Source organism: Saccopteryx bilineata, chromosome 7, assembly GCF_036850765.1.
Source record: "Saccopteryx bilineata isolate mSacBil1 chromosome 7, mSacBil1_pri_phased_curated, whole genome shotgun sequence".
NCBI lineage: Eukaryota > Metazoa > Chordata > Mammalia > Chiroptera > Emballonuridae > Saccopteryx > Saccopteryx bilineata.
This window is the reverse complement of record NC_089496.1, coordinates 87,452,426-87,478,586: the sequence shown is the minus strand read 5'-3', so window position 1 is coordinate 87,478,586 and position 26,161 is coordinate 87,452,426. Positions and strand designations below refer to the sequence as shown.

Below are 26,161 nucleotides of genomic sequence, written 5' to 3'. Positions count from 1 at the left end.
GTTCAAAGTTTGTAGGATTCTGACAGTCAAGGTTTCTTCTCATTGCAAGTATGTGAGCCTGATACCTCTGTAGCTGCAGTGTGTATGTAAACTACTGGAATAAAATACCTGCCCGTCAATCCAAGACATTGGTATATTATCAGGTTAATTTCATATTCTGATTACAAGCGGCTAGCGGATGTCATGAGGTCTCTGCCACTGTGGAGACAGGGAGCATACTCACAGGCATTAACTGGACAGTGACAAATAGCCATCCAAACAATCATGGAATTTCATTATTATTATTAGTAGTAGTAGAGATAGTGATCAAAGTACCAACTTAATTTACATGCTTGACAGTTTTCAGAGCACTTTTTGCAGCTCTTATCTAATTTAATTCTGTTATGATAAACATGCCATTCATGTATTTTTACTTAACAGAAATTTATTGAGTGCCAAATGCTATGTTACATTCTCGACAAAGATTACCTTAAGAGCTCGAGGAGGGATGAGGCCATTGCTCCAATGCAAGTGGACTAAAAGCAGTATCCTGTGTAGACTAGCTGTCCACTCTCTCTTTCAGGGGCCCTCTCTCTCCTGACCATTTTGCTTTTCTCTGAGCTTCTGCTCTGGCTTCCTCTGACTGTAGACCGATGCTTTCTGTTGACTCATAGTTTCTGCTCCCATTTCTCTTTAGATTACACGTGAGCACAGCTGTCCCAGTACTATTTTGGGGCAACCTTGTAGCTTCTGCTTTCTCTTCCTATCTGATCTGCCTGAAAGCTCTTAATTCAGATTCCCAGGAGAGCAAGTATAATCGACTTATCTTGAATTTCTTATTTAGGCCTTTCCATAAGAATTAACCATTTATTGGTTAGGTACGCATCCATGGTCCAGTGCCAGTTGTGAAGTTCGGGATGGGAGTCATCTAGTTTAAATTATAGCTACAGGGACTACTAATGGTGCCAATTTGGTATGTACTAGGCTCTGGGTGTGTGTGCCAGGGGGCAGGCATTCTGACACTTGGCTAGCCCAGACCAGCCCTAGCGTTTAAAAGTAGGTGAATGTATCTTTTGGTTGTCACATTGGCAGGGTGCAGGGCACTACTGTATGTAGAAGGCAAAGGCCAGGGACACTAAATGTCTTAGGTAGTTAGGACCATCTTACACAGTGAAGAATTGTCCTGCCCAAATGCCAGTTGTGTCTTCCTGGAGACACTCCTCTTCCTGGAGAAGAGGAGTCAGACTTGTGCCTGCCTCAGGAACTCACAATTTCAAACAAAAACAACATATGAACAGATGATTAGCCTGACCTGTGGTGGCGCAGTGGATAAAGTGTCGGCCTGGAACGTTAAGATCGCTGGTTCGAAACCCTGGCTTTGCCTGATCAAGGCATATATGGGAGTTGATGCTTCCTTTTCCTCCTCTCTTTCTCTCTCTCTGCCTCTCTTCTCTAAAATGATAAATAAATAAAAATTATTTAAAAGAATTATTTACTCTCTTTGTTGAAGTTTCCTCGTCAATAAAACCAGATAATGTACCTACATGATAGTATTAAGAGGCTTAAGTTACTTATAGAAAAACAAGTACTTAGATTAGTGCTGTAGAGTCTGGCACATAGTACATGCTAACTGAACATGAGCTGCTATCACCATCATCATCATCATTAGACCAGTACATAGATCACACGTCCCCTCTGAATTCAATCCAGCAGGTATTTATTAATTTGTAATTGCACTTAGCACTGTACCAACCATGGGGGATCCTGAGCGGAGACCCCGACACAGAGGCGTTTACAGATCAGTCGAAGAGACAAAATATAAAATATGAAGAGTTAAATAAAGTGCAAAAGTATATAACATAGATGGTAAATGCTATGGGCAATCAGAAGGGAGAAAGCTCAGTTTTTACCTGAGTTATTGGGAAAGACTTTAGGAAAATGTTTGAACTTGAGCTAAAGCTTTTAAAGGAGTAATGGGGGTTGAAATAGAAGCAGGGAGAACATTCCTGGTTGGGGAAACTATATGAGCAAAGATACATAGTTGTGGTGACAAAGAGGAACACAGTGGGGTGAAGAACTAAAATACTAGATCTTAGAAACCATGTGGGAGCCTGAGGAATAAGTCAGAGCTGGATCTGCATATGCTGAGTCATCCTCTTAGATGTAATCACTGAAACTGTGAGTAGGTGACTTCTCTGAGGAAAGAAACGCCCAGGAGAGAGCAAGGGTCTAAGAACCGAGCCAAAGAGTTGCCCACTGCTTGGAGACAGGAGGAGGAGGGAGGCCAGGAAGTGGGCAAGATCATCTGAGGTTGTCAGGAGGAGGAAAACAATTGAAAGTAAGAAAGAATGACCAACATCTTCAAATGCCATGAGAAAATCAAAGATGATACCATTGGATTTGTTGAGGAAGTTATTGGTTGACTGGAAAGACCATATTACTGGAATAGTGATGATACAGAATTAATTGCAAAGGATTTAGTTGAGGGATGAGGTCATAGAGAGAAGGCATGAAGACCAATCTTTCAAGACCTTTCACAAAAAGAATCAGAGATTTACTGCAGCTGAGGAGGGCACAGAGTTGAACAACATGCTTACTTTTTTTAAAAATGTAAATTAAAAAAATTTTAAATTACAGTTGACATTCAGTGTTGTATTGGTTTTAGCTATATGCATAGTGGTAAGAAAGACATTTATATAACTTACAAAGTGACTCCCCCAGTAAGTCTCACAGCCACCCAACACCATGTATGGTTATTACAGTATTGAATATATTCCCTAAAGTGTACTTTACATCCTCATAATTTTTTTAAAGATTTCATTTATTCATTATAGTGAGAGAGAGAGAGAGAGAGAGAGAAGGGGGGAGGAGCAGGAAGCATCAACTCCCATATGTGCCTTGACCAGGCAAGCCCAGGGTTTTGAACTGGCAACCTCAGCGTTTCCAGGTTTACACTTTATCCACTGCGCCACCACAGGTCTGGCTTCCTCATAATTTTTGTAACTGCCAGTTTGTACTTCTTAATCCCTTCACCTTTTTCATCCACCCCCCCCAATCTGGCGTCCATCAAAATGTTCTCTGTATCTATGAGTCTGTCTCTGTTTTGTTTGTTCATTTATATTGTTCTTTAGATTCCACATATAAGTGAAATCACATGGTATTTATCTTTGTCTGACTGACTTATTTCACTTAGCACAGTACCCTCTGGATCCATCCAAGTTGTAACAAATGGTAAGACTTCATTCTTTTTTTTTAATTTTATTTATAGTTTTTTGTATTTTTCTTTTATTTATTTATTTATTTATTTATTTATTTATTTATTTATTTATTTTCTTTTTCTTTCTGAAGCTGGAAACGGGGAGAGACAGTCAGACAGACTCCTGCATGCGCCCGACCGGGATCCACCCGGCACGCCCACCATGGGGCGAAGCTCTGCCCACCAGGGGGCGATGCTCTGCCCCTCCGGGGCGTCGCTCTGCCGCGACCAGAGCCACTCTAGTGCCTGGGGCAGAGGCCAAGGAGCCATCCCCAGCGCCTGGGCCATCTTTTCTCCAATGGAGCCTTGGCTGCGGGAGGAGAAGAGAGAGACAGAGAGGAAGGAGGGGGGGGCGGGGGTTGAGAAGCAAATGGGCGCTTCTCTTATGTGCCCTGGCCGGGAATCGAACCCGGGTCCCCCGCACGCCAGGCCGATGCTCTACCGCTGAGCCAACCGGCCAGGGCCTTTTGTATTTTTCTGAAGCTGGAAACGGGGAGGCAGTTGGACAGACTCCCGCATGTGCCCGACCGGGATCCACCCAGCATGCCTACCAGGGGGCGATGCTCTGCCCATCTGGAGTGTTGCTCTGTTGCATCCAGAGCCATTCTAGTGCCTGAGGCAGAGGCCATAGAGCCATCTCCAGCTCCCGGGCCAACCCTGCTCCAATGGAGCCTTGGCTACAGGAGGGGAAGAGAGAGACAGAGAGGAAGGAGAAGGGGAAGGGTGGAGAAACAGATGGGCGCTTCTCTTGTGTGCCCTGGCTGGGAATCAAATCCGGTACTCCTGCATGCCAGGCCGACGCTCTACCACTGAGCCAACCGGCCAGGGCCAAGACTTCATTCTTTTTATGGCCAAGTAATACTCCACTGTAATATGTACCACTTCTTTATCCATTTGTCTTTTGATTGGAGCATTTGATCCATTAATTATTGGAAATGTAGTTATTGCCATTTTATAAATTGTCCTATGGTTGTTTTTATAGTTCTTTCTTATTTCTTCTATGTTGTTGACTCTCTGTTGTATTGTATTTGGATTCCTTTTACTTATTTCTTGTATCTCACTTGTTTATTTTTGGGTTTTGGTTGTTATGCCTTCCTGTATATCAAGCTATGTTTATAGCAGTCTGTTTTAAGTTGGTGGTCACTTAAGTTTGAACACATTGTATAATCACTACCATTTTTACTCTCGCTTCTATCTTAATGTTTCTATCATTATTTTTTTACTTCTCTTATGTGTGTGTTTGTTTGTATCGCATAATTTCCTGTTGTAATTACACATGATTATCTTACTTTTACCTTCTAACCTTTGTACTAGGTTTAGTGTTGGTTGATCCACTGCTTTTATTATGTTTCCCTTTGTCAGTGAGAACTTTTTCTTTGTGTTATTTTTCTATTCATGTTTTTATTTCATTCTCTCCTTCCTCTCCCCTTCCTTTTTCCCTTCTCCTTTCTCTTCTTCCTGTGCTTTTCCTCCTCTTCCTTCTTCTAGAACTTTCTTTAACATAGCTTGTGATACTGGTTTGGTGATGAACTCCTTCAGCTTTCTCTTGTCTAAGAAGCTCTTTAAAGCTCTTTATCTGTCCTTCAATTCTAAATGATAGCCTTGCTGGGTTGAGTATATTAGTTATAGGTCCTTGCTTTTCGTCACTTTGAGTATTATATGCCAGTCTTTTTGGCCTGCAAAGTTTCTGTGGACTGGTCAGCCAGCAGTCTTATGGAAGCTCCCTTGTATGTAACTAACTACTTTTCTCTTGTTTATTGTTATTTTAATTATGATTTGTCTTGGTGTGGGCTTCTGAAGATTCCTCTTGTTTGGGACTCCCTGCGTTTCCTGGACTTGTATGTTTATTTCCTTCACCAGGTTAGGGAAGTTTTCAGTCATTGTTTTTTTTTTTTATATAAATAAATTTTTATTTTAATGGGGTGACATCAATAAATCAGGGTACATATATTTAAAGAAAACATTTCCAGGTTATCTTGTCATTTAGTTCTGTTGCATACCCATCACCCAAAGAGAGATCATCCTCCGTCACCCTCTATCCAGTTTTTTTGTACCCCACCCCCTTCCCCTCTCCCTCCTTTCTTCCCCCATGCCCCATAACCACCCCACTCCTGTCCATGTCTCTTAGTCTCATTTTTATGTCCCACCAATGTATGGAATCCTGCAGTTCTTGTTTTTTTCTGATTCACTTATTTCACTCTGCATAATGTTATCAAGATTCCACCATTCTGCTGTAAGTGATCCGATGTCATTATACCATGGTGTATACGTGCCCCATCTTCTTTATCCAGTCTTCTATTTTTTTTTTTAATATTTATTTATTTATTTATTCATTTTAGAGGAGAGAGAGAGATTGAGAGAGAGAGAGAGAGAGAGAAGGGGGGAGGAGCAGGAAGCTTCAACTCCCATATGTGCCTTGACCGGGCAAGCCCAGGGTTTTGAACTGGCAACCTCAGCATTTCCAGGTCAACGCTTTATCCACTGCGCCACCACAGGTCAGGCTTCTATTTTTTTTTACAGTGATTAAAAGCCTTTAGGCAAACTCTTGGCCAATACAGCAAGAATCCATAAAAGAGTAGTGTCCTTAACATGTTCACCAAGTCCAAGTTGGCCCCATCACCATGCCAAATTCCTGAAAAATGCAACCCAACCACAGTTCAGTCTGTTAGGAGCTGTCACAGGAAGCAGGATGTCATTGTTTCTTCAAATAGGTTTTCAGTTCCTTGCTCTTCTGCTTGAGGTACCTCTAGGATGCCAATGTTGCTACACTTGATGTTGTCCCAGAGGTCCCTTAAACCAGTGTTTTTGTGTGTGTGTGTTTTTTTTAAGATTTTATTTATTCATTTTAGAGAGAAGAGAGAGGGAGGGTGAGGGGGGGCAGGAGAGAAAAGGGGGCAAGAGCAAGAAGCATCAACTCCCATATGTGCCTTGACCAGATAGGCCTGGGGTTTCGAACCAGCAACCTCAGCATTCCAGGTCAACGCTTTATCCACTGCGCCACCACAGGTCAGGCAAATCAGTGGTTTTCAACCACCATACAACATCAGGTGGTTAACTCTTTTGCAGACCGTCATGAGATTTCTGGTGGACCCACAACAATTTGCAGAACAGCGGTTGAAAATCACTGCCTCAATCTATCCTCAGTTCTAAAAATTCTTTTTCCTTCTGCTGTTTGAGTGGGTATTTTTCATTACCTTGTCTTCCAAGTCACTGATATGATTCTCTGCTTTCTGTAGTCTGCTGTTAATTTCATCTTGTGTAGTCTTCATTTCTGACTGGTTCTTTTTTGTTTTCTATCTCCTTTGTAATGTTTCCTATCTCTGTTGAAGTTCTCACTGAGATCATCTATTTTCCCCCTAACTTCACTGCGCATCCTTATAACTAGTATTTCAAATTCTTTATCTGGTAGATTGCATGTCTCCATTCTGTATCATTCCTTTTCTGGAGTTTTGTTCTGTTTTTTCATTTGGGACATGTTTTTTTGTGTGTTTTGTTTTGTTTTTCTGTCTCTTTATTTTGGCTGCCTCTTTGTGTTTGTTTCTATGTATTAAGTAGATCTGCTATGTCAGTCTTGCCAGAGTGGCCTTATGTAGTAGCTGTCCTCTGGGGCCCAGTGGCACAGTCTTTCTGTTTCGTGTTCCAGGGGTGTCCCTTGAGGGGTCGTGTGTGCCCTCCTGCTGTAGTTGAGCCTTAGTATTCTGCTGGCGTGTCAGTGAGTGGGACTGACCCTCCCCTCAGGCTGACTGGCTGTGAGGACTGGCCCAGACCTCAGCAGACAAACTGTTCTGCAGGGTGTGACCCCACAAAACAGGGTTTGCTTTCGCAGGTCTTGGGTGCTTGAAGTCACCCTTTAGCTGTGTTGTTTGTGGAGCTAACCAGGTGGTGCTCTGGTTTAGTCTGAAGCTGGTCACCGGGTGTGTTCATTCTGGGGCCTTGTGGGGGAAGGGCTGTGGTGTAGGCCAAGGGTTAGCCACTGCCTGTGTCCTGCCTGGGGCCACCTGGTAGGAGCTATGAAGCTATCTCAGTTGGCAGCTGCCTGTGCTGGGCTTGCAGGCACCTGGGAGTGGTTATGCTGGGAACTGAGGCTGGCTGTCGCTAGTGCTGGACTAGGGGCCACTTACCCAGAGGTGCAGCTGAGGCTAGCCACTGCTCATTTGGGATTTGGGGACCTTTGAGAGATTTTAGGAAAGTTTGAAGCACTGGCCCAGGCTGGCCCCTCATCTGGGTTAGCCTCTGAAAGCAGTTCCACGGGAACTGGGTGGGGCAGGGAGCCACCAGGGAGGGTGAGAGTGGCATTATTGGGTTAAGGGAAACACAGACTGGGTGCCCGGCTGTGCCTGCAGGCTGTGCTGTCGCTTTATGGGCGCTCAGGGCACGTGCTTGTGAGTGAGTGAGCCTGTGCGTGGGCCGTTAGGAGGAGGCTCGGGTCTGCAGCAGCCTTCATCTCACAGCCGCCTCTCGTGGGGACTCTTCTTCACGGCACTGGCGCTCTGGGCTGGGACCCTTCACTCTTCAGGGGGGACCTCCACAGCCGAGATACTCCCTCAGGATTCTCAGCAGCCACAGGTGGGTGTGGGCCCAGCTTGTTCTGCACCTCTGCCCTCCTAGCAGTCTCAGGTGGCTTCTTCTTTATATCCTTAGTTCCAGGAGTTTTGTTTGGCTAGTCTTTGTGTGGTTTTCAAGGGTTCTATAGTTCAGTTGTAATTTTGATGTAGTCGTGGGAGGAGGCAAGCATGTTTAGTTACTTCATGCTGTCTTCACTGGAAGCCTCATGTGCTTACTTTTTAATTTAATTATTTAAAAATTGATTTTAGAGAGAGGAGGGAAGAAAGGAGAGACAGGAACATCAATCTGTTCCTATATGTGCCATGACCGGGGATCGAACTGCCAACCTCTGTGCTTTGGGGCAGTACTGTAACTAACTGAGCTATCCAGTCAGGGCTCACGTGCTTACTTTTTCAAATCAGGATAATGGACAGGCCCAGGCCGGTGGCTCATTGCCCCACTGCCCCAAGGTCACAGGTTAGATTCCCAGTCAGGGCACACACGAGAAGCAATCAGTGAGTACACAACTAACTGGAGCAATGAGTTGATGCTTCTTTCTCTCTCCCCCTTACTCTCTTTATCCCACTTTGTCTCTCTCCCTTCCTCATTCTCTCTTTCAAATTAATGGAAAAATTTTAAAAGATAAAATAAAATAAATTCAGGGTGATAGACAAAGACTTGACTTGTAGGGGTGAACACACAATATGGTGTACAGAGATGTATTGTAGAATTAGGTACCTGAAACCTGTATAATTATGTTACCCCAATAAAATTTAATTTAAAAAATTAAAAAAAATAAAATTTGGCTTCAGACAGGTTCTCAAAAAAATTAAAATCAGGGAGTTAGTGTTTGTCAGTGTTTGTTTGAAGATAGATGTGTGGATAGGAGGCAAGGGAGAGAGAAAGAATGTGGAAGCAAAAAGAAATACATGGAGGGCTATATTTCTCTAAGAGTTAGGAGATAATTGAAGCTTTAGAGAAAATTGAAAGGCAGAAACTGCGGGCTGAACTGAAAACACGAGGCTAGTGTGTTCCAGAAGGAAAATTTATTTTAAAACACCTGGGTGCAGGCGGGCTGAGACTAACAAAGGGTGTCATCCCCGGAGCTGCAGGAGGAGGCATTAGGTATAGGGGTTAGGGGTGGATTAGCATATCTTGGTTTATGGCTTTGATCACTGACTTAATGAGTAGGAGGTTGGGGGTTCAGCTGTGGAAACACCTCCTCTGCAAGTTCTTCTGCTGTAGCACAGGCCTAATCAGTGTGGTCCTATCTGGTGTCCTTGGTAAATCTCCAAGACAGCTGGGATCAGGTATCTCCCAGGAACAGCCAGGTCCTGGTGCCTCTGGGCCTGTGGCTAGGTTTTTATAAACAAGTATTGTGATTTAAACTTCCCTAATTGTCAGGTTCCTCCCCAATGTAAACTTTTTCTGATATTTCTGCAAAGGTAAACTTCTTGCTACATTTTAAAGTAAAGGCCAGGAAGCCATTGAGAGAGAATAGCAAGCAAATTAACTATAACTTTACTGTGGGAGAAGGGAATGTTCTGTTTCAAGCCCTTCCTCCTCCTTTGGGCCTGCATTATTCTTGGGATGGCAGCTGAGTAGCCATTTTATCTATCAAAAATAAGGCACCCTTCTCCTGAGATTAGAATGATCCAATGTGGCAGACTCCACCCAACTCAAAAGACTTTGCCTATTGGGATCATGAGTTGAAGTCTCAGGAATCTAGATTGCGCTGATCAGGCAGTTGCGCAGTGGACAGAGCATCCGTCTGGGATGCTGAGGACCCAGGTTCAAAGTCCCAAGGTCACCAGCTTGAACGCAGACTCACCCAGCTTGAGCGTGGGGTCACTGGCTTGAGTGTGAGATCATAGACAGGACCCTGTGGTCACTTGCTTGAGCCCAAAGGTCGCTGGTTTGAAGCCCAAGGTCGCAGGCTTAAGCAAGGGATCACTCACTCTGCTGGAGCCCCCTGGTTAAGGCATGTGTGAGAAAGCAATCATTGAACAACTAAGGTGCTACAGTGAAGAATTTATGCTTCTCATCTCTCTCCCTTCCTGCCTATCTCCCCCCACCCTTTCTCTCACCAAAAAAAAAAAAAAAAAAAAAAAAAGAAGAAGAAGAAGAAGCTAGGTTGCCTGTTTTCTTTTGTTTTAATTTTAGCGTTTATTGTATTGATTTTAGAGAAAAAGAGGAAAGGAGATAGGGAGAGAGAGACAAGCATTGATTGATCTGCTCCTGTATGTGCCGTGACGGGATTGAACCGGCAACCTCTGTGCTTTGGGATGATGCTCTAACCAACTAAACTATCTGGCCAGCGCTGTTTTCTCTACAAGCCATTATGTAAATTATTTTTATATAATACTGTATTGAATCAATAATAAAGGAATATGGGTTGGGGGAATTCATGCCTCTAAAAGACGAGATATAAAGGAAAGGCAAGAAATTGAGGTAGGTTAGGAAGAGGTAATTTCTTAGGGCAGCTTCTTTTATATGGACATAAAGATGTTAACAGGTGTGGAGGGAGGAGGTGTGAGGCAAAGCAGCTAATGTGTAATACCAAGCCAGACTTGTCTTCCATGGGAAGCTGGGGTGAGAGCTCAGAAACTGGACACACCCTCCCTGATACCACAGAGTTTATCAATTTGAAATTTCCTGAGAAACCAGGAAGCGCTTGTATAAACATCAGGCTGTCAAGTCACAAGAGTGTGATAGTGCCAATGCACAGTCATTTCTGATGGGATGGTACTTGTTTGTGTCCATGGCTTCCCAGCTGACCTTATTCTACGGTATCAAGAAACCCCTTTCTTCTCATTATAAACTGAGAGGGGACAGACAGGTGAAATGTATTGCATTTCGTTCATTCTAAAGCACCATCTGTTGTAAGGCACTGAATAACTTTATGTGCATTAAAAAGAAAGAAGGCTTCTAATTAAACTAGAATACTTCTATTAACGCACTGTTTGTTGGAAAATACATCTTGCATCTATTGAAATATGAAGATGCTTCCACTTGATGCTGATCTCACAGCAGTACTTGGACCAAAAATCGGGTGTATTGTAACATTCCTCTAGTTTCCTTCTTGGTGATTTTTTTTTAAAGACATTTGTGGGGTTTTTTTAGATTTTATTTATTCATTTTTTAGAGACAGAGAGAGAGAAGGGGGGAGGAGCAGGAAGCATCAACTCCCATAGGTGCCTTGACCAGGCAAGCCCGGGGATTTGAACTGGTGACCTCAGCATTCCAGGTTGATGCTTTTACCCACTGTGCCACCACAGGTCAGGCCCTCCTTGGTGATTTGAAGATGAGGGATTCCGTTTCCCTCGCTCTCTGGCTCCTCTGCCCCCACCCCTTAGAGAAAGATTGAAATCTGACTTACTCCAGTACCATAGGTTCTAAATCCTAACCAGTTGTGGCAGCTGTGTAGCTAAGGCAAACAAAAGTTAGAGTATTTAATGACTTTTAAAAATCTTTGGGTGGTTGTTTTCATCACAGCCATGCTTGAGGCACTCTAAATAATAATAATTGCTTTAAATAATCATAGTTGCTGTTATTTAAGTGCCAGTCACTGTGCTAAGTACTGTAGATTAGATACGCATGACACTTGCAGAAAAGTCCAGTAGAGTCTAAGCTCCACAATGGCAGTGAAGATGGTATCTCCAGACCCTTGCATAGTACCTTAGCATACGGTAGGTGCTCAGTGACTACTTGTTGTCAAATGAAATATTCTGTTTTGAGGTACTGAACATGCACATCATGTAAGATTTCAGAGCCAGGAAGTGAACAAGGCCCAACCCCTTTGTTATACATACAAATGGGAACAAGGGCCTAGAGAGGTTCTGTTACATGTCCAAGATCACACAGGGAGGAGGGACAGGAGGGCTAGATCTATTGTAGAAGAAACTCCACAGATATCCTGGGAAATGGAAGCCAGGGGAGAGATGGGAGAATGAAATAACTGTTGGGATGCTAGAGCTCATTTAAACCTATACAGCAAGTATGACTGGGGTCCAGGGAAAACCCAACTTATGTTCTCTTGTACTGAGGTTCTATTTTTTTCCACATTTCAGCCAGAAAATAAGACAGTACTGACCTATAGCCTAGGTTTAATCAGACTTTACCATCAGAATATTGTATCACACTTAGAAATAAGCCTTATTTTGCGAGACCAGGTTTATCCTTTTAAATAAATACATATATACAAAACACTTCATGCTTACGATAATTCCATTTTATAGTATCCTTTTGTTTCATGAATTTGTGTTTGGTCTGTTCAACTAAATTCATTCAGTCAAATGGAAATAGCTTTAAAGACCAGCTAGTTGAATGCCACTCAATTTGCTGCTCTCGAACACCAAGTAGATGAAGTGACTCGCCTGAGACTGCAGAGCTTGGAGGGCATTTCCACCTTGGCATCTCTGTTGGTTGCTCTCTCTTCGGTATTTATACATTTCTGTAATTAAAACTTGGAAGAGGATTATAATTCAGATCAAACTGATTTTTTCTGGTGCACAGTTATAAGACGTACGTAAAATGTTATGAGAGCAAATGGAAGTAGTAAAAGTAAACCACCTAATAGATGCTGAAGAATGTCTGGTTTTATAGAGTGAGATAGAAAAATAGCCAGAGGGCCATGCAGGTGAGCACATTTTGAAACATCACTGTAGTGTTATTATATATGAAAATATAATGCTGGAAATGGTCGTGCTCATATGGAAAAAACACATAACCCAGGGCAGGACTTGCATCTAATGGGAAGCGCTGGCTTGGAATGCTGGTTTTTAATATGCAGCAGCATTAGCTGTGTGATCCCAGGCAAGTCATTCATTGTGTTGTGTGCGTTTGTAAAATGAGAATATTAGTAATACCTTCCCTCAAAAGACTTGTTACATATAACATCAGGTTACATGTGTGTGTTTAGAAAATAAAGCCTTTTAGGTGAAGTTTTATTGGTTGATTATAATCAAATCTTGCTTATTAAGCAGTGATCATTTATTTCTAATGAATTATTTTATGAAAACTATTTTTGCCTTTTTGATAACTTCACTTCTGCTATATAAAAATGACATAATAATAGCTTCACAGGTTTAAGCACACCAACAGCTTAATTGATGTGTATTTGGTGAGCGTTGAAAATGGTGTTTCAGTTGATCCTAGTTTTGTTTTTGTTTTTTTGTATTTTTCTTAAGTTGGAAACCGGGAGGCAGTCAGACAGACTCTTGCATGTGCCTGACCGGGATCCACCTGGCATGCCCACCAGGGGGTGATGCTCTGCCCATCTGGGGTGGGGTGATGCTCTGCCCATCTGGTGCGTCACTCTGCCACAATCAGAGCCATTCTAGCGCCTGAGGCAGAGGCCACAGAGGCATCCTTAGTGCCCGGGCAAACTTTGCTCCAATGGAGCCTCGGCTTCGGGAGGGGAAGAGAGAGACAGAGAGGAAGGAGAGGGGGAGGGGTGGAGAAGCAGATGGGCGCTTCTCCTGTGTGCCCTGGCCGGGAATCGAACCTGGGACTCCTGCACGCCAGGCCAACGCTCTACCACTGAGCCAACCGGCCAGGGCCTGATCCTAGTTTTAAGCTCGCTACCCTGGCGGGGTAAGAAACTGCAGACTCTACACTGGGCACTTGCCTCGTGTTTGCCCTTCTGGCTAGCGCCTGGGAAAGGAAGAGGGAGGTGAGAGGCTTCGAGATGGGTTTACCGAGGTGGACACCCGCCCAGCGGGGATTGTACTCCAGGCTGTTTGCCAAAAGAGGCAGGGCAGTTGCTGAGCAAACGCCACAGGGAAAGTTTTGTCAATTGCTGCTGAGATTCAGGACCAGAAGTTTGGTGATCTTGGAAGAGCCATCTGTGAGTCCTGCAGGAGAGCCAGTGACCACAGTGCTGAAAGTTTTACCTTGAGCAAACTTTCTGTGCGAATAGAAGCTGTGTAGGTGCTAACCGGAGGAGAAGGGGTGGGGCCTGGGTGGGCTGGCTGGAGTGGCTGGTGATATGGAAAACCAGGATTTGTGATTCCTCCCGTTGGGCCCGGGGAGAAGCTGAGCAGATTTACAGATTGCTTCCTCTCAGGGTTTTCTAGAGAGGTTGTGAAGGAGGCGGTTGTGTTGTGTTTTTGTCATAAAACTAGCAGGTTGTCATTTCAACGGCACTTTATTACTCATTTTCTTCAGCAATGTAAAGGATTAAGTCAGAAAAGAAACCTCAGATTATTAAAAAGTGAGGAAAGAATTTGGAATGGATTAACAAGGTAATTGCAAGCTGCTAGCATTACAACATTCTCATTTATAGCAAATGTTCTTTTATTTATTATTCTTTGCTATATCAATATTACATGTTCACTACAGAAAAAATACAGTAAGTGAAAAGAAATGAAATCAAATTTCTATTTTCAGAACTTTTTCATTTTCAAATATTTGCGTTGAAAATGTTTTTTCCCTTTTAAACAAAATTTATTTCTTTCATAAACTTTGTAATCTCCTTTTTAAATTTAATAATACACAATGTTTCATATTAATAAATATAAATCTGGTCCTGGTCAGTTGGTTCAATGGATAGAGCACTGGCTGGGTGTGTAGAAGTCCCAGGTTCAATTCCTAGTCAGGGCACACATGAGAAGCAACCACCTGCTTCTCTCCCGTTCTCTCTCTTCCCCTCACTCAGCCAGCAGCTCGACTGGTTCAGGAATCAGCCAGGGCACCAAGGATATAGCTCAGCTGATTTGAGCATCGGCCCCAGACTGGGTTGGCAGGTGAATCCCAGTCGAGGCACATGTGGGACTCTGTCTCTCTATCCTCCTCCTCTCACTTAAAAATATAATAAATAAATAAATAAATATCCATATCTCAATGGCTGTAATCATACTCTGTTACACAGATATGCCATAATTTATTTAACCAGGCCCCTTTGGGGAGAAATTTTGGCTGTTTCTGTTTAGGTCATTTCTAAATTTTTTTATACAATGAAGAACATTCCTATATGTACATCTTTGTGCACTTACCCTATTATTTACATAAAATAAATTCCTAAAAGTAGATTCCTTGGTTAAAAGGCTTACCTTTTATTTTTTAAGAAGTAGAGAAAGTACTAAAGGTTTTTACTTACTGCCCTATCCCTTTGGGTGCCAAGTTTCTCAAGGTTACCAAGGAGGAACTGAGGTTTCACGAAGGGGACTTTCCCTGTCCAGAGTAATATGATCAATGTGTAAGTAAGAAAGATCTATCGCCTGACCTGTGGTGGCACAGTGGATAAAGCGTCGACCTGGAAATGCTGAGGTCGCTGGTTCGAAACCCTGGGCTTGCCTGGTCAAGGTACATATGGGAGTTGATGCTTCCAGCTCCTCCCCCCCTTCTCTCTCTCTGTCTCTCCTCTCTCTCTCTCTCCCTCTCCTCTCTAAAATGAATAAATAATAATAATAAAAAGATCTATCAAAGGACATGATTTAGAAAAAAAAATTTTTTTTCCACACCCTGGCTGGTGGTGCAGTGGATACAGAGTTGTCCGTTGTCCTGGAGTGCCAAGGCTGCTGGTTGGATACTGGGAATACTGGGAGTCACTGGCTCAATCCCAGGGAGTGCTGGCTTGATCCTGAGGGCACCAGTTCAAACCTGGTCAGGGGAGCAATGAGTGTACAACTAAGTAGAACAACGCGTTGATGCCTCTCTCTCTTTCATCTTCCTTTCCTCTCTCTCAACATCAGTGGGGGCAGGGGGAGTTGAAAGGCCTTTCCTTTTATATCACATAATTTCTGCCATAAATTATCTGGAATACTATTAAATATTTACTGTGGCCTGACCTGTGGTGGCACAGTGGGATAAAGCGTCGAACTGGAACACTGAGGTTGCTGGTTCGAAACCTTGGGCTTGCCTGGTCAAGGCACATATGGGAGTTGATGCTTCCTGCTCCTCCCCCTTCTCTCTCTCTCTCTCTCTTTCTCTCTCATTCCTCTCTCTCTAAAAAATCAATAAATAAAATTAAAAAAACAAACAACAAAAAATATTTACTGTGTATGGCACTTACACAGATTAGATTCTGCTAAGGGATTATTTACATTTTACAGTTTTATTGCTATAATCATATGAACATATGCATATATGTTTAAATACGTAATTGTTCAGTCTTAATGGTGGATGAACTGTAGCTCTACAGAGGGTAAGTTGTACTTTAGAATTGCCCTGTTCCAGCATTAGCTACCAGGTGACCAAAAGTCACAAACAAGTAGAATTCCAGGTCGCAATTGCTATGATTTGCCTGGAGACAGAATACTTACTGGTCAGGAGCACAGCATGGGCTCCAATCCCAGTCTTCCACTTGCTGGTCCAGTTACTGAATTTCTCTTCATTCTTCATCAGTAAAATGGAGACATTAGTAGGGTCATTTTGAGGATTAAATAAGCTAATGTTTGTAAAGTGCTCAGAATAGTGCTTGACACGTGGTAAGTGCCATATAAATATTTGTTTAAAAAATAAAATTGAAAGCTAAAAGGAAGGAGGGAAGCAACAGCCCTGGGGCTCAGCATCCAATAGAGCCTCACACGTTAATGGTGCGATTTTAGAAGCAGTGAGAAGGGCTCTCAGATTGCTTATAATGCCACCAGTAGAGATGTATCTTAGCATGCAGTTCGTTTTAAATCACTGGGACTACATTAATAGATTCTTGTGAGATTAGAAAGTACTGATTCAGATCAAGTTCACATTGATCCTTAGCCCCAAATCCCAGTTTCCTCCCTGAGGCAAACTCTAATGAGTTTGATGTGTTCTCCTTCCAGACCTTTTCTGTGCATTTACATGTTATAATACAGGGTGGGCAAAAGTAGGTTTACAGTTGTGAGTATGCAGAAGAGTTCATTTTTGTATTGTTATTAATTGTTGTATTGTTTATTTGTATTGTAACTGTAAGCTACTTTTTGCCCACCCCTGTATATATGAAAATATGTAGGGTTTTATTGCAGGTTTTCTTTTTTGATCCTTCTTTAAAATTGTATTTATTGATTTTAGAAAGAGAGAGAGAGAGAGAGAAAGGGGAGTAGGAAGCAGTTGCTTCTCCTGTGTGCCTTGACTGGGCAAACCCAGGGTTTCGAACCGGTGACCTCAGCATTCCAGGTCAATGCTTTATCCACTGTGCTACCACAGGTCAGGCTCTTTCTTTTTTCTTTCTCTCTTTTCCATTCTTTTTCTGTCTCTCCAAAAATGGCATATTGTTCTGCAACTTTCTTTTCATTGTTTTTCTTTTAATCTAAGTGCTTATGAGCTTTGAGCAGGGTCCCCAGTGCTGTCCCGGCCGTGCTGGGACCAGACAGCTGAGAGCTGTATTCTGAAGCCTTTGGTGAAGTCCACCTAAAGGAGGGAGTCTGGCTCCCTTGGCAAAGCCAGGGCTGCGCCTGGCCTGGGAGAGGGACTGCACAGAGTCCTAGTGCAGACAAAGGAGACAGCTGCTGCCGGCGTCCCAGCGTTGCCTCGTATTTATTATAAGAGGTGGATGCGCCTCCAGAATTCTTCCCTGAAAAGAGCATCCCAAAAAGCAACGCTTAGCAGAGGGAGGGAAAGGAAGAGATAGTACTCTTGGATTAAAAGCTCCAGGAGGGGAATTGTGGCTGTTTAGGGTAATGAAAGGAGAGGCAATACAGGGAAGGTTTGTTGGTCCTGAGTAGAAGCATGGCCCCTCTTCTGCATCTCGGTCCAGTTAGTGGAAGATTCCAGCGCCATCCTTTAGAACTGGCCCTGCTCTGATATCCTGGGGGACTGGGGCGATTCATATGTAAATATGGGAAAGCCTGGGGGAATTTTAGGGGCTCTGCGTACATTCCAGAGCTCTGGGAAGATACACTCTGCTAATGCTTCCTGGCACCCGAGCACCCATCACACTTTTGGCGCTGCAGGTGCTTCCTGGGGTTGCTGCAATCCACTGAGAAGCAGGTTAGAATGTCAGCCTCTTTCTCGCTCAAGTGCAGCTTGGGACCAAGCCAGGAATTCCAAGACTTTCCTTATCAAAGACGGAGCCAACTTTCAGAGCACGGGAAGAAGTGAGAGGCTTTTCTCTTTAACTCTACTCCAGATGTGCTTGAGAGCTGTGGGAAGCTGCAGGCTGCCCGGGCCCCTGCCTTAGCCCTTTGCACACTGAGGAATGAGCCCAGTGACGAGGTACTAACCTGAGAAGGACTGGAGTTGCAACTGGGTGGGGTTGGAAGGGAGCTGGAACTGGGAACAAAAGGGAAGAGACACCCGCCACGAATTGTTTCATCACCACAAGTGAGTTTGTGCCATCAGCCCCAGCCTCTAACACCTGCAGGGCCACCCTAGGATGAAAGTGGGGCTTCTGCATGTTTTATTGATAGACTGGTGCTGGGCCACAACTTCCTCATGTGCTTCCTCATCCTCAGACTTTCTTAAAGAAAAGCAGAATTGTAAGGTATCTGAACAGCATTTCTACGTGCTGCATTTTACCTTACCCTGGTGCAGACAGCATTTTCTAGCCCATTGTGAGGAAAGGGCTAACCTGGTGTGTCTGTTGCCTTGTTCAATTCTCTCAACAATTCTACAAAGCGGGTATTATTGTACTCATTTTACAGATGAGAAAACTGTGGCCCAGAGGTAAAAGTGGACTTTCCTGAGGGTGGGGGCTCCCCAGCTAAAGAGCCAGGGTGGGGGGGGAGCGGGGGTGCAAGGTTGGAAGCCTCTGGCCTCTGCTGCGCTGGAAGAGGGGGGAGGCTGCCTTCCCACACTGGTTGTCCTGGGTACTAACATTGTAGGTAAGCTTTTTCCTTAGATTACATTTGAAATAATGGGAAAACAGCCTTACATTTGGAGGCTTCAAGCCAGATATTTCTAGTTTGACCTAATCTTTTAAGTATTTAATAAGTGTGTGGAGCCTGCAGGAAACCTGTGTCTTCAGAAACACCTAGGATTTTGTTAAAATTGCACATACCCGAGTCCCACCGGATTTGCTGACTCAGAATCTCAGGAGTGGTGTGGGAAACTGCAGTTTAACAAAAACACCCCACAGGGCTTTAATCACACTGAAGTGTATTTGGTTTTATTTTTTAAAGGCCATACAAGAGTTTTATAAATTCACCTGCAAAAAAAAGAGAAAGAAAAAAAAGAAAGAAAGCATGCTGGTAGTTTAAAAGAATTGTTAACATTTTTTTTTCTTTCTTTTAATACAAATAAAAATGTGATTGAGTCCCTTAATGTAAGTTACTGGCTTCTGACGAGTACTTGCTGGTTTTTAATGCTTTCAAAAACTCTAATTAATAGAACTTTGATTTCTGGGAGATAATAGTTTCCAGGGAATTTTTAATTTTGAGGCAAATAAACCCCTGACCTTTTCGGGTTGAGATTCCAGGCTAGGGCTGCAAAGTGGTGCAGGATTAAGTATTTAGGATTTGGATTTAAATATATTGAGATTCAAATTCCATCCTGCCATTTACTCACTACCAACCTGGGACAAGTTGGTCAGCCTCTCAAAGCCTAGGTCGATTAAATGGGAGTAATAATACTACTTCAAAGTCTGGGTGTGAATATTAAATTAGTTTAGGAACATAATATATAAAGTGCACATGGTTGGAATTCAATAAATGTTCTTTCTTTCCAAAGCTTTTCATTCAGTCTTGTATTAAAAATGAGTTTTTTTGACAAATACTGAATCATTATGTTATACACCTGAAACTAATACAGTGCTTTCTGTCATTTATACCTCAGAAAAATAAAATAAATAAAAATGATTTTCTCTTTTCAACTTACCATTTATGAAACCACATTTGGGCCTGGGATTCTATTGCTTCGAAATTGCAAAAGAAATGTAAAACAAGGCTATTGAGAATAAATTTTACATACACTACAGTTAGTTTAGAATTATAATTCAGCACTCTGATGAAATAAGAGTTATGTTTGAAACGTTATTATCCATTTTACCAAAAATAAGTTCACGAAAGGTATTTTTTCTTTGTCTTTTTAAACTTTATTTTGAGTACTATCAAATTAATAGAAAATAGCTATAGTACGGAGAACCTCCTGTGTACCCTTTACTCGGGCCTGCCAGTATTTAACATTTGCCTTGTGTTAGCTTTCCTTCTCTCCATGTGTACACTCGTTCTCTCCATGTGTACACTCGCACACATGGGGTTTCTTCTGAACTATCTGAGAGCAGGCTGCATACATCAGGTCCCTTACTAAGCTTCCGTGTGCATTTTGTATGAAAATGGATATTCTCATACATGACCATGTAGATTTGCCATTTCAGGACATTTTAAGTTTTTTTATTGATTGATTTTAGAGAGGAGAAACATTGATTTGTTGTTCTATTTATTATGTATGCATTCATTGGTTGATTCTTGTATGTGCTGTGACTGGATCAAACCCACAACTTTGGCATATCGGGACTACGCTCTAACCAACTAAGCTAAGTGGCCAGGGCCAAGACATTTTAAACTGATTTAGTCATTAATATAATCTATAGTTTACAGTTTTATCAGTTGCCCTAGCAATGTCCTTTGTAGCAATTTGCCCCCAGATCCGGCTCCAGTTAGAATCACACATTGCACTTGTTTGTCATCTCTTCAGCTGTCTTGCCTGGGAACTGTCCCTCAGGCTTTCTTTTAGTGGAGAGTGGTTGGTTGGTTTGTTTATTTGTTTACTTATTTATTTTTCAGAAGTGAGAAGCGGGGAGGCAGAGAGACAGACTCCCACATGCACCCCACCGGGATCCACCTGGCAAGCCCACTGGGGGGTGATGCTCTGTCTGTCTGGGGCAGGGGTCGGGAACCTTTTTGACTGAGAAAGCCATGAACACCACATATTTTAAAATGTAATTCCGTGAGAGCCATACAACGACCTATGTACATTATGCATTATCCAATAAAAATTTGGTGGTGTCCCGAAGGACAGCTGTGATTGGCTCCAGCCACCCGCAACCATGAACATGAGCGGTAGGAAATAAATGGATTGTAATACATGAGAATGTTTTATATTGTTAACATTATTTTTTTATTAAAGATTTGTCTGCGAGCCAGGTGCAGCCATCAAAAGAGCCACATCTGGCTCGTGAGCCATAGGTTCCCAACCCCTGGTCTGGGGCATTGCTCTGTTGCAACCGGAGCCATTCTAGCACCTGAAGTGGAGACCATGGAGCCATCCTCAGTGCCCAGGCCAACTTTCCTCCAGTGGAGCCTTGGTTATGGGAGAGGAAGAGAGACAGAGAGAAAGTAGAGGGGGAAGGGTAGAGAAGCAAATGGGCGCTTCCACATACCCGGCTGACACTCTACCGCTGAGCTAGCTAGCCAGGGCCTAGTGGAGAGTGGATTTTAGAAATCAGAATCTGCATTGCATTTTTTAAACATAGGAATTCCTAAATTCTTAGAGAAGGGGCAGTGGGAAAGATTTCTGGAGACTAAAGTCTACTATGAAAGTTTAGTTTTAGTAAGTAGTTTGAACACTTGTATTTTGAATCTTCCAGCTGGGAAAAATATTCTTGTAATTATACTTACTGATATATTTACTTACCAAATCCGTGGTTGTTTGAAGTGGATCTTAAGGAATTTGAAATAAACAGCAAAGATTGCTTCACTGTTGAAATTTTCAGTAGTTTATTTTAGTATTTAATGTCTATTTTAATGAACAAATGCCATCTCATCTGTATAAATAACTCATATGATTCTAACAGGTAAATGAAAATGCTAATGACAAGATCCATATTTTATTTCATTTTTAGGTCATGCAGTGAGGTTATAGAAGGTTTCTTTTAATTGAAAATACCATTAAAGAACTTCACGTTTATAGTACATTTCTATCTTTGGGGACATTCAAAGTAACAACCTGCTTGTGATGCTCCATTAATGTTTTGATAGGGGGGACTAAATAATTTTTGCATATTTCATTACATATTAATGTTAATGCACCACCACGTGACTGGAAGGAACACAGTGGGTCCTGCAGTCACCCAGCTCTCAGATGGATAATGTCTGCCTAATTCTTACTATGTTCCCCGTGATGTTCTTTTTAATGTGCTAGATCAACGTTCTTTAACTTCCAGCTTAGTATTTCTCCTGCTGAGATCATGGAATGGATTTCATAACTAATTAAATGAAAGCAGTTCTTGATGTGAACAGCAGCTTTTCACCCTCACTGATTTGTCCTCATAAAATGGGCCAGCTACTCTTTTTTAGGACGAATTCTAAATGGTATCTCACGGACAGGAGAAGTGCTCTCTCAGGGATGGCCTCCTGAGCTCTTCCTCTGTTCGTGATTAGAGTTGACGTGTGGGGTCAGATTTCCTGATTGTTGACAATTGTGAGGCCTTTGATTCTCAAGGACTGTGAGCCTTTCAGATCAAACTGGTGAAGAGTCCTGCTGTAGCACACAGGGAGATGCTGACCAGTTCTCTTCCCTTCTAGAAATGACGCTCCTCTCCTCCCAGTCTTCGTCACCGGTAGCCCCGTCTGGGTCTGTGTCCACTGAAAACCCAGAGCAGAGGATGCTGGAGAAGAGAGCCAAGGTGGTAGAAGAACTTCATCAGACGGAACGAGACTACGTTCGGGATCTGGAAATGTGTATTGAGCGGATCATGGTGCCCCTGCAGCAGGCGCAGGTGGGAACCACGGGAGAAAGTTAGCTTTGCCTTGAACACAGCTCTCCAGGCCTGAAGTATCAGGATACGGGAGCTTCCACCACAGAGATTCATTGGGTTTGGAGGAAAAGCTGTGGCTGATGCTCTTAATTCAAGAGTCCCAACATATGTGTGTCAACTTAAGCCATCAGCATCCAAGTTCATTGTTAACTAATTGGGCTTACTGCAATAACACCCATTTCTGTTTTATTTGGCTCCTGAAAACAGTACCAGGGAGTCTGGGGTGTCACTCTTCTGGAAAGGTTGTATAATAATATGATGACATCTGAGGATTATGGGTTACTGGTGCTAGCACCTGATGGCACAAGGCTTATTCAGGAAACTAGTAACTGTCATGCACATATGTTAGGTATTTTCTAGATGCAGGAGATAGAAAACGAGGTTATCAGTTCCTGAGCATTTACAGCCCTTATTGCTTGTTACTCGACCACCTGGACAGGGTTTGGGTTTGGGTTTGTATCTCGGGAGCAGTCATTTCCAGGCACTTCTATAGGAAGTGGGCAGTGCCATCAGACTTTGGGTCCCGGGTGGGGCTATGTATTGCCAGTACTATAGACCACATCATTCCCACCGTCATTTTACTAAGGGAGTGAGTGGGAAGGAAGGAGCACAGAATAGTTGGATCAAGGATGAAGGGTGACACTAAAGCTATTCAGAAATAAGTTTGTAAGTGAAGATGATCTTGAACAATTTTTGTATTATCCTTGAAGAGGTGTTTCTAATATGAATGATATGCTATTAATTTTGTTTTCGTGCATTTTTACATTTTGTTTCTCTATCTCAGATCCCAAACATTGATTTTGAGGGACTTTTTGGAAATATGCAGATGGTGATAAAGGTCTCAAAGCAATTATTGGCCGACCTGGAAATCAGCGATGCTGTAGGTATGAGCTCCTGCCGTTGTTTCAGAAGCAGCTTTTGTTTTCTTAACTTCATGGATAGGAGGAGGCAGGAGAAGGGCCCTGCTGGTACTGAGTAGTTAAGAAGTGAAATTTTAGTTACTTAGTTCAGAGGTTATTTGGCCCTTAACTTCTTCTTCTGTCTGAAAGCTTCTCCTTCTGTCTACAGCCTACTTTGAGGTGATCTAGGATGTTATCAATAGAAGAAATTTTAGCTATTACTTAGTAAGATGTTTTTCAGACTGACCATTGCAGCCAAATAGTGGGTCATGAGATCAGTTTAGTGTGTTGCACCCAGTATATATATATTTTTAATAAAATAGAAAATATCAGAATGTACTATGAATAATAACTACAGTTACTTGAAACTTTTATTTCAGTTACATATGTGTAGTGAATCCTGATTTAAAATGCATTTTTTCATGTGAGTCATTGTCAAAAGTGTTTGAAAAACAATCATCTGTTTCTTTTGAACAAGGGAATTATATTTGTTATTTATTGCTATATAACAAATTATATTAAAACTTTGCAACTTAGCTCAAGAAACATATCACGGTTTCTGTGTCAGGAATCTGGGAGTAGCTTAGCTGGGTGGTTCTGGCTCAGGGTCTTCCATGAGGTTGGAGTCAAGCTGGTGCCTGGGCTGCCGTCGCCACCTGGGGTTTAGGGTCCTCTTCTAAGAACATGTGCTCAGTTCTTGAGGCCCAGCCCCTCCCCATGGCTGACCTGGTGACGTGGCAGCTGGCTTACCCAAAGTCAGGGATCCAAGGAAGGGAGAAAGCTCAAGATGGAAGCCATAGTGTCTTCCAACCCTGATCTTGGATGTGACATACCATCACTTCTGCCATATGTCATTGGTCATACAGATCAGCTATAGCGTGGGAGGGGACATCTTATCATTTCACTATTTTATTGGAATCATAGTCATAAGCTGCTACCATAGTTCTTACCGTCCCACTAACACACATGACAGCATCCAGCAAAAGCAAAAGTGACCCTGTGTCATAAGAGTAAGCAAATCTCTTTCAGAGCTCCCTAATCAGATTCTCTATTTTTCGTGGGCCAGAACTGGGTCACATGCGTACACATGAACAAATCCCTAGAAGTGGCACCACGATCATGATTAGGCTTAGACTAGGCAGTACTTACGTGACTCACCTTGGAGAGGAATCAGGGAGTAGAACCAGTGCTCTGCTCTCCTCAGGGAAGGGGGAATGGCTGTAGGATGTTAGGTCACAGTACAACATGGTTAATGCTTCTCCGGTGGTATTATATTATACACAACACACCCTTTCAAGATATGCTGAGATTGATCTCAGTTGTTCTTACAACAGCCCTTTGAGGTTTAGGTGCTACTAGTAATCTTACTTTACAGATGAGGAAACTGAGACTTAGAGGGAAAGTGATTGGCCAGAGTCACATGGCTAGTACTTGATGGGATTGCTGTTCACACTCAGGTCTTTCTGTTGTCCCTGCTTGTCTGTTAACTTCTCTGCAGAATAGCTGTATGTCCAGTACTTTACAGTAAGGTAAGAGAAACTGAAGCCAGGGGTCTTGCTTTAACTGGAAAGGTCAGAGTGATTGAAGAAGGAAAACACACATTGATTGATTAGAAGGAAGCCATGGTGATCCTGTTTTAACAGAATGATAAAGCAAAAAAGCCAAATCATAAAATTGTATAAGGCATTGAAATAAATATCTATAGGTCATTTATTTGAATTATGAAAGAAGCAAGACAAATTGGTTGTTATCTAAAAAAAATTAATCAAAAACTTATTTTTTTCTAATATATTTTATTATCTATAATATATATTTAATTTAATTTTTATCTATATATTATAACAACAATAAAATAGGAAATTAAAACAAAATATCCAGGCCCTGGCCGGTTGGCTCAGCGGTGGAGCGTCGGCCTGGCGTGCGGGGGACCCGGGTTCAATTCCCGGCCAGGGCACATAGGAGAAGTGCCCATTTGCTTCTCCACCCCCCCCATAATATCACCCCCATAAGATACCAGCTGTGTTTATTTTTTCTTCTTCCCTGACTTTTCCCAAGACAGACAGGAATGAGGTAGCAGATGGAGACGTGTGGAAGGTACACAGAGCATAGTGGAGGGGAGGTCCTGGGAACTGAAAGGCTCAGGACCCTGGCAGGAGGAGAGGGCCTATGGGTGCATGGGGTGGAGCGGAGACTGTATGAGAGCACTGTGTGGGGGTCGCCAGTCCTGGTCAACCAGAAGGCCTGGTCATGTGTTCAATGGGGACCAAAATAAAGGACTAGATTTGGAACAGCTGATAAGGGAAAGTTCTGAGAATCAGAGAAAGGGAAAATAAAGCTTTGTTGAAGCATTAGCAAACGGCAGGTTGACATGAATTATATAAGCAACTTTTAAATTTTGGTTAATTTATTTTAAGTTTAACTTATGTTAGCACATTCATATGGCACAGAGTTAAAAAGGGACAAAAGCCGTGAAAAGTGTCCTGCCCGTCCCCTAGCTCAACCAGAAGCAACCAGTGTTCCTAGTTTCTTTTATCTCCTTCCAGAGATCGTTCATCATAGTCAGTGATTACATGGATACATTTTTTCATTTAATTTTTATTTTGGGGGAGAGAGAGAAGCATCAACTTACTGTTCCACTTTGTGTGCAGCCATTGATTGCTTCTCACACGTGCTCTGACCAGCGTCCTTGGGGTTGGGCTGGTGCCCTTGGTATGGAACCAGTGACCACAGTGCCCTTTTTTTTCTTTTTTTTTTTTTACTTTACAGAAATGTTTTTTAAGGCTTTATTTCATTTTAGAGAGGAGAGGGAGGGACAAAGAGAGAAAGAAGGGAAGGAGCAGGAAGCATCAACTCCCATATGTGCCTTGA

General features: G+C 42.7%; 1 protein-coding gene across 2 annotated transcripts in view; it reads left to right on the top strand.

Annotated features, from left to right (window-relative positions):
* The window catches only part of DNMBP (dynamin binding protein), a 118,962-nt gene that overhangs the window by 68,995 nt on the left and 23,806 nt on the right, over positions 1-26,161 (top strand). For both annotated transcript variants that reach the window (XM_066240517.1, XM_066240518.1), the window contains 2 exons: positions 22,162-22,355; positions 23,179-23,278. In XM_066240517.1, the coding sequence (XP_066096614.1) occupies positions 22,162-22,355; positions 23,179-23,278 (294 nt within the window). The remainder of the gene's footprint in view (positions 1-22,161; positions 22,356-23,178; positions 23,279-26,161) is intronic.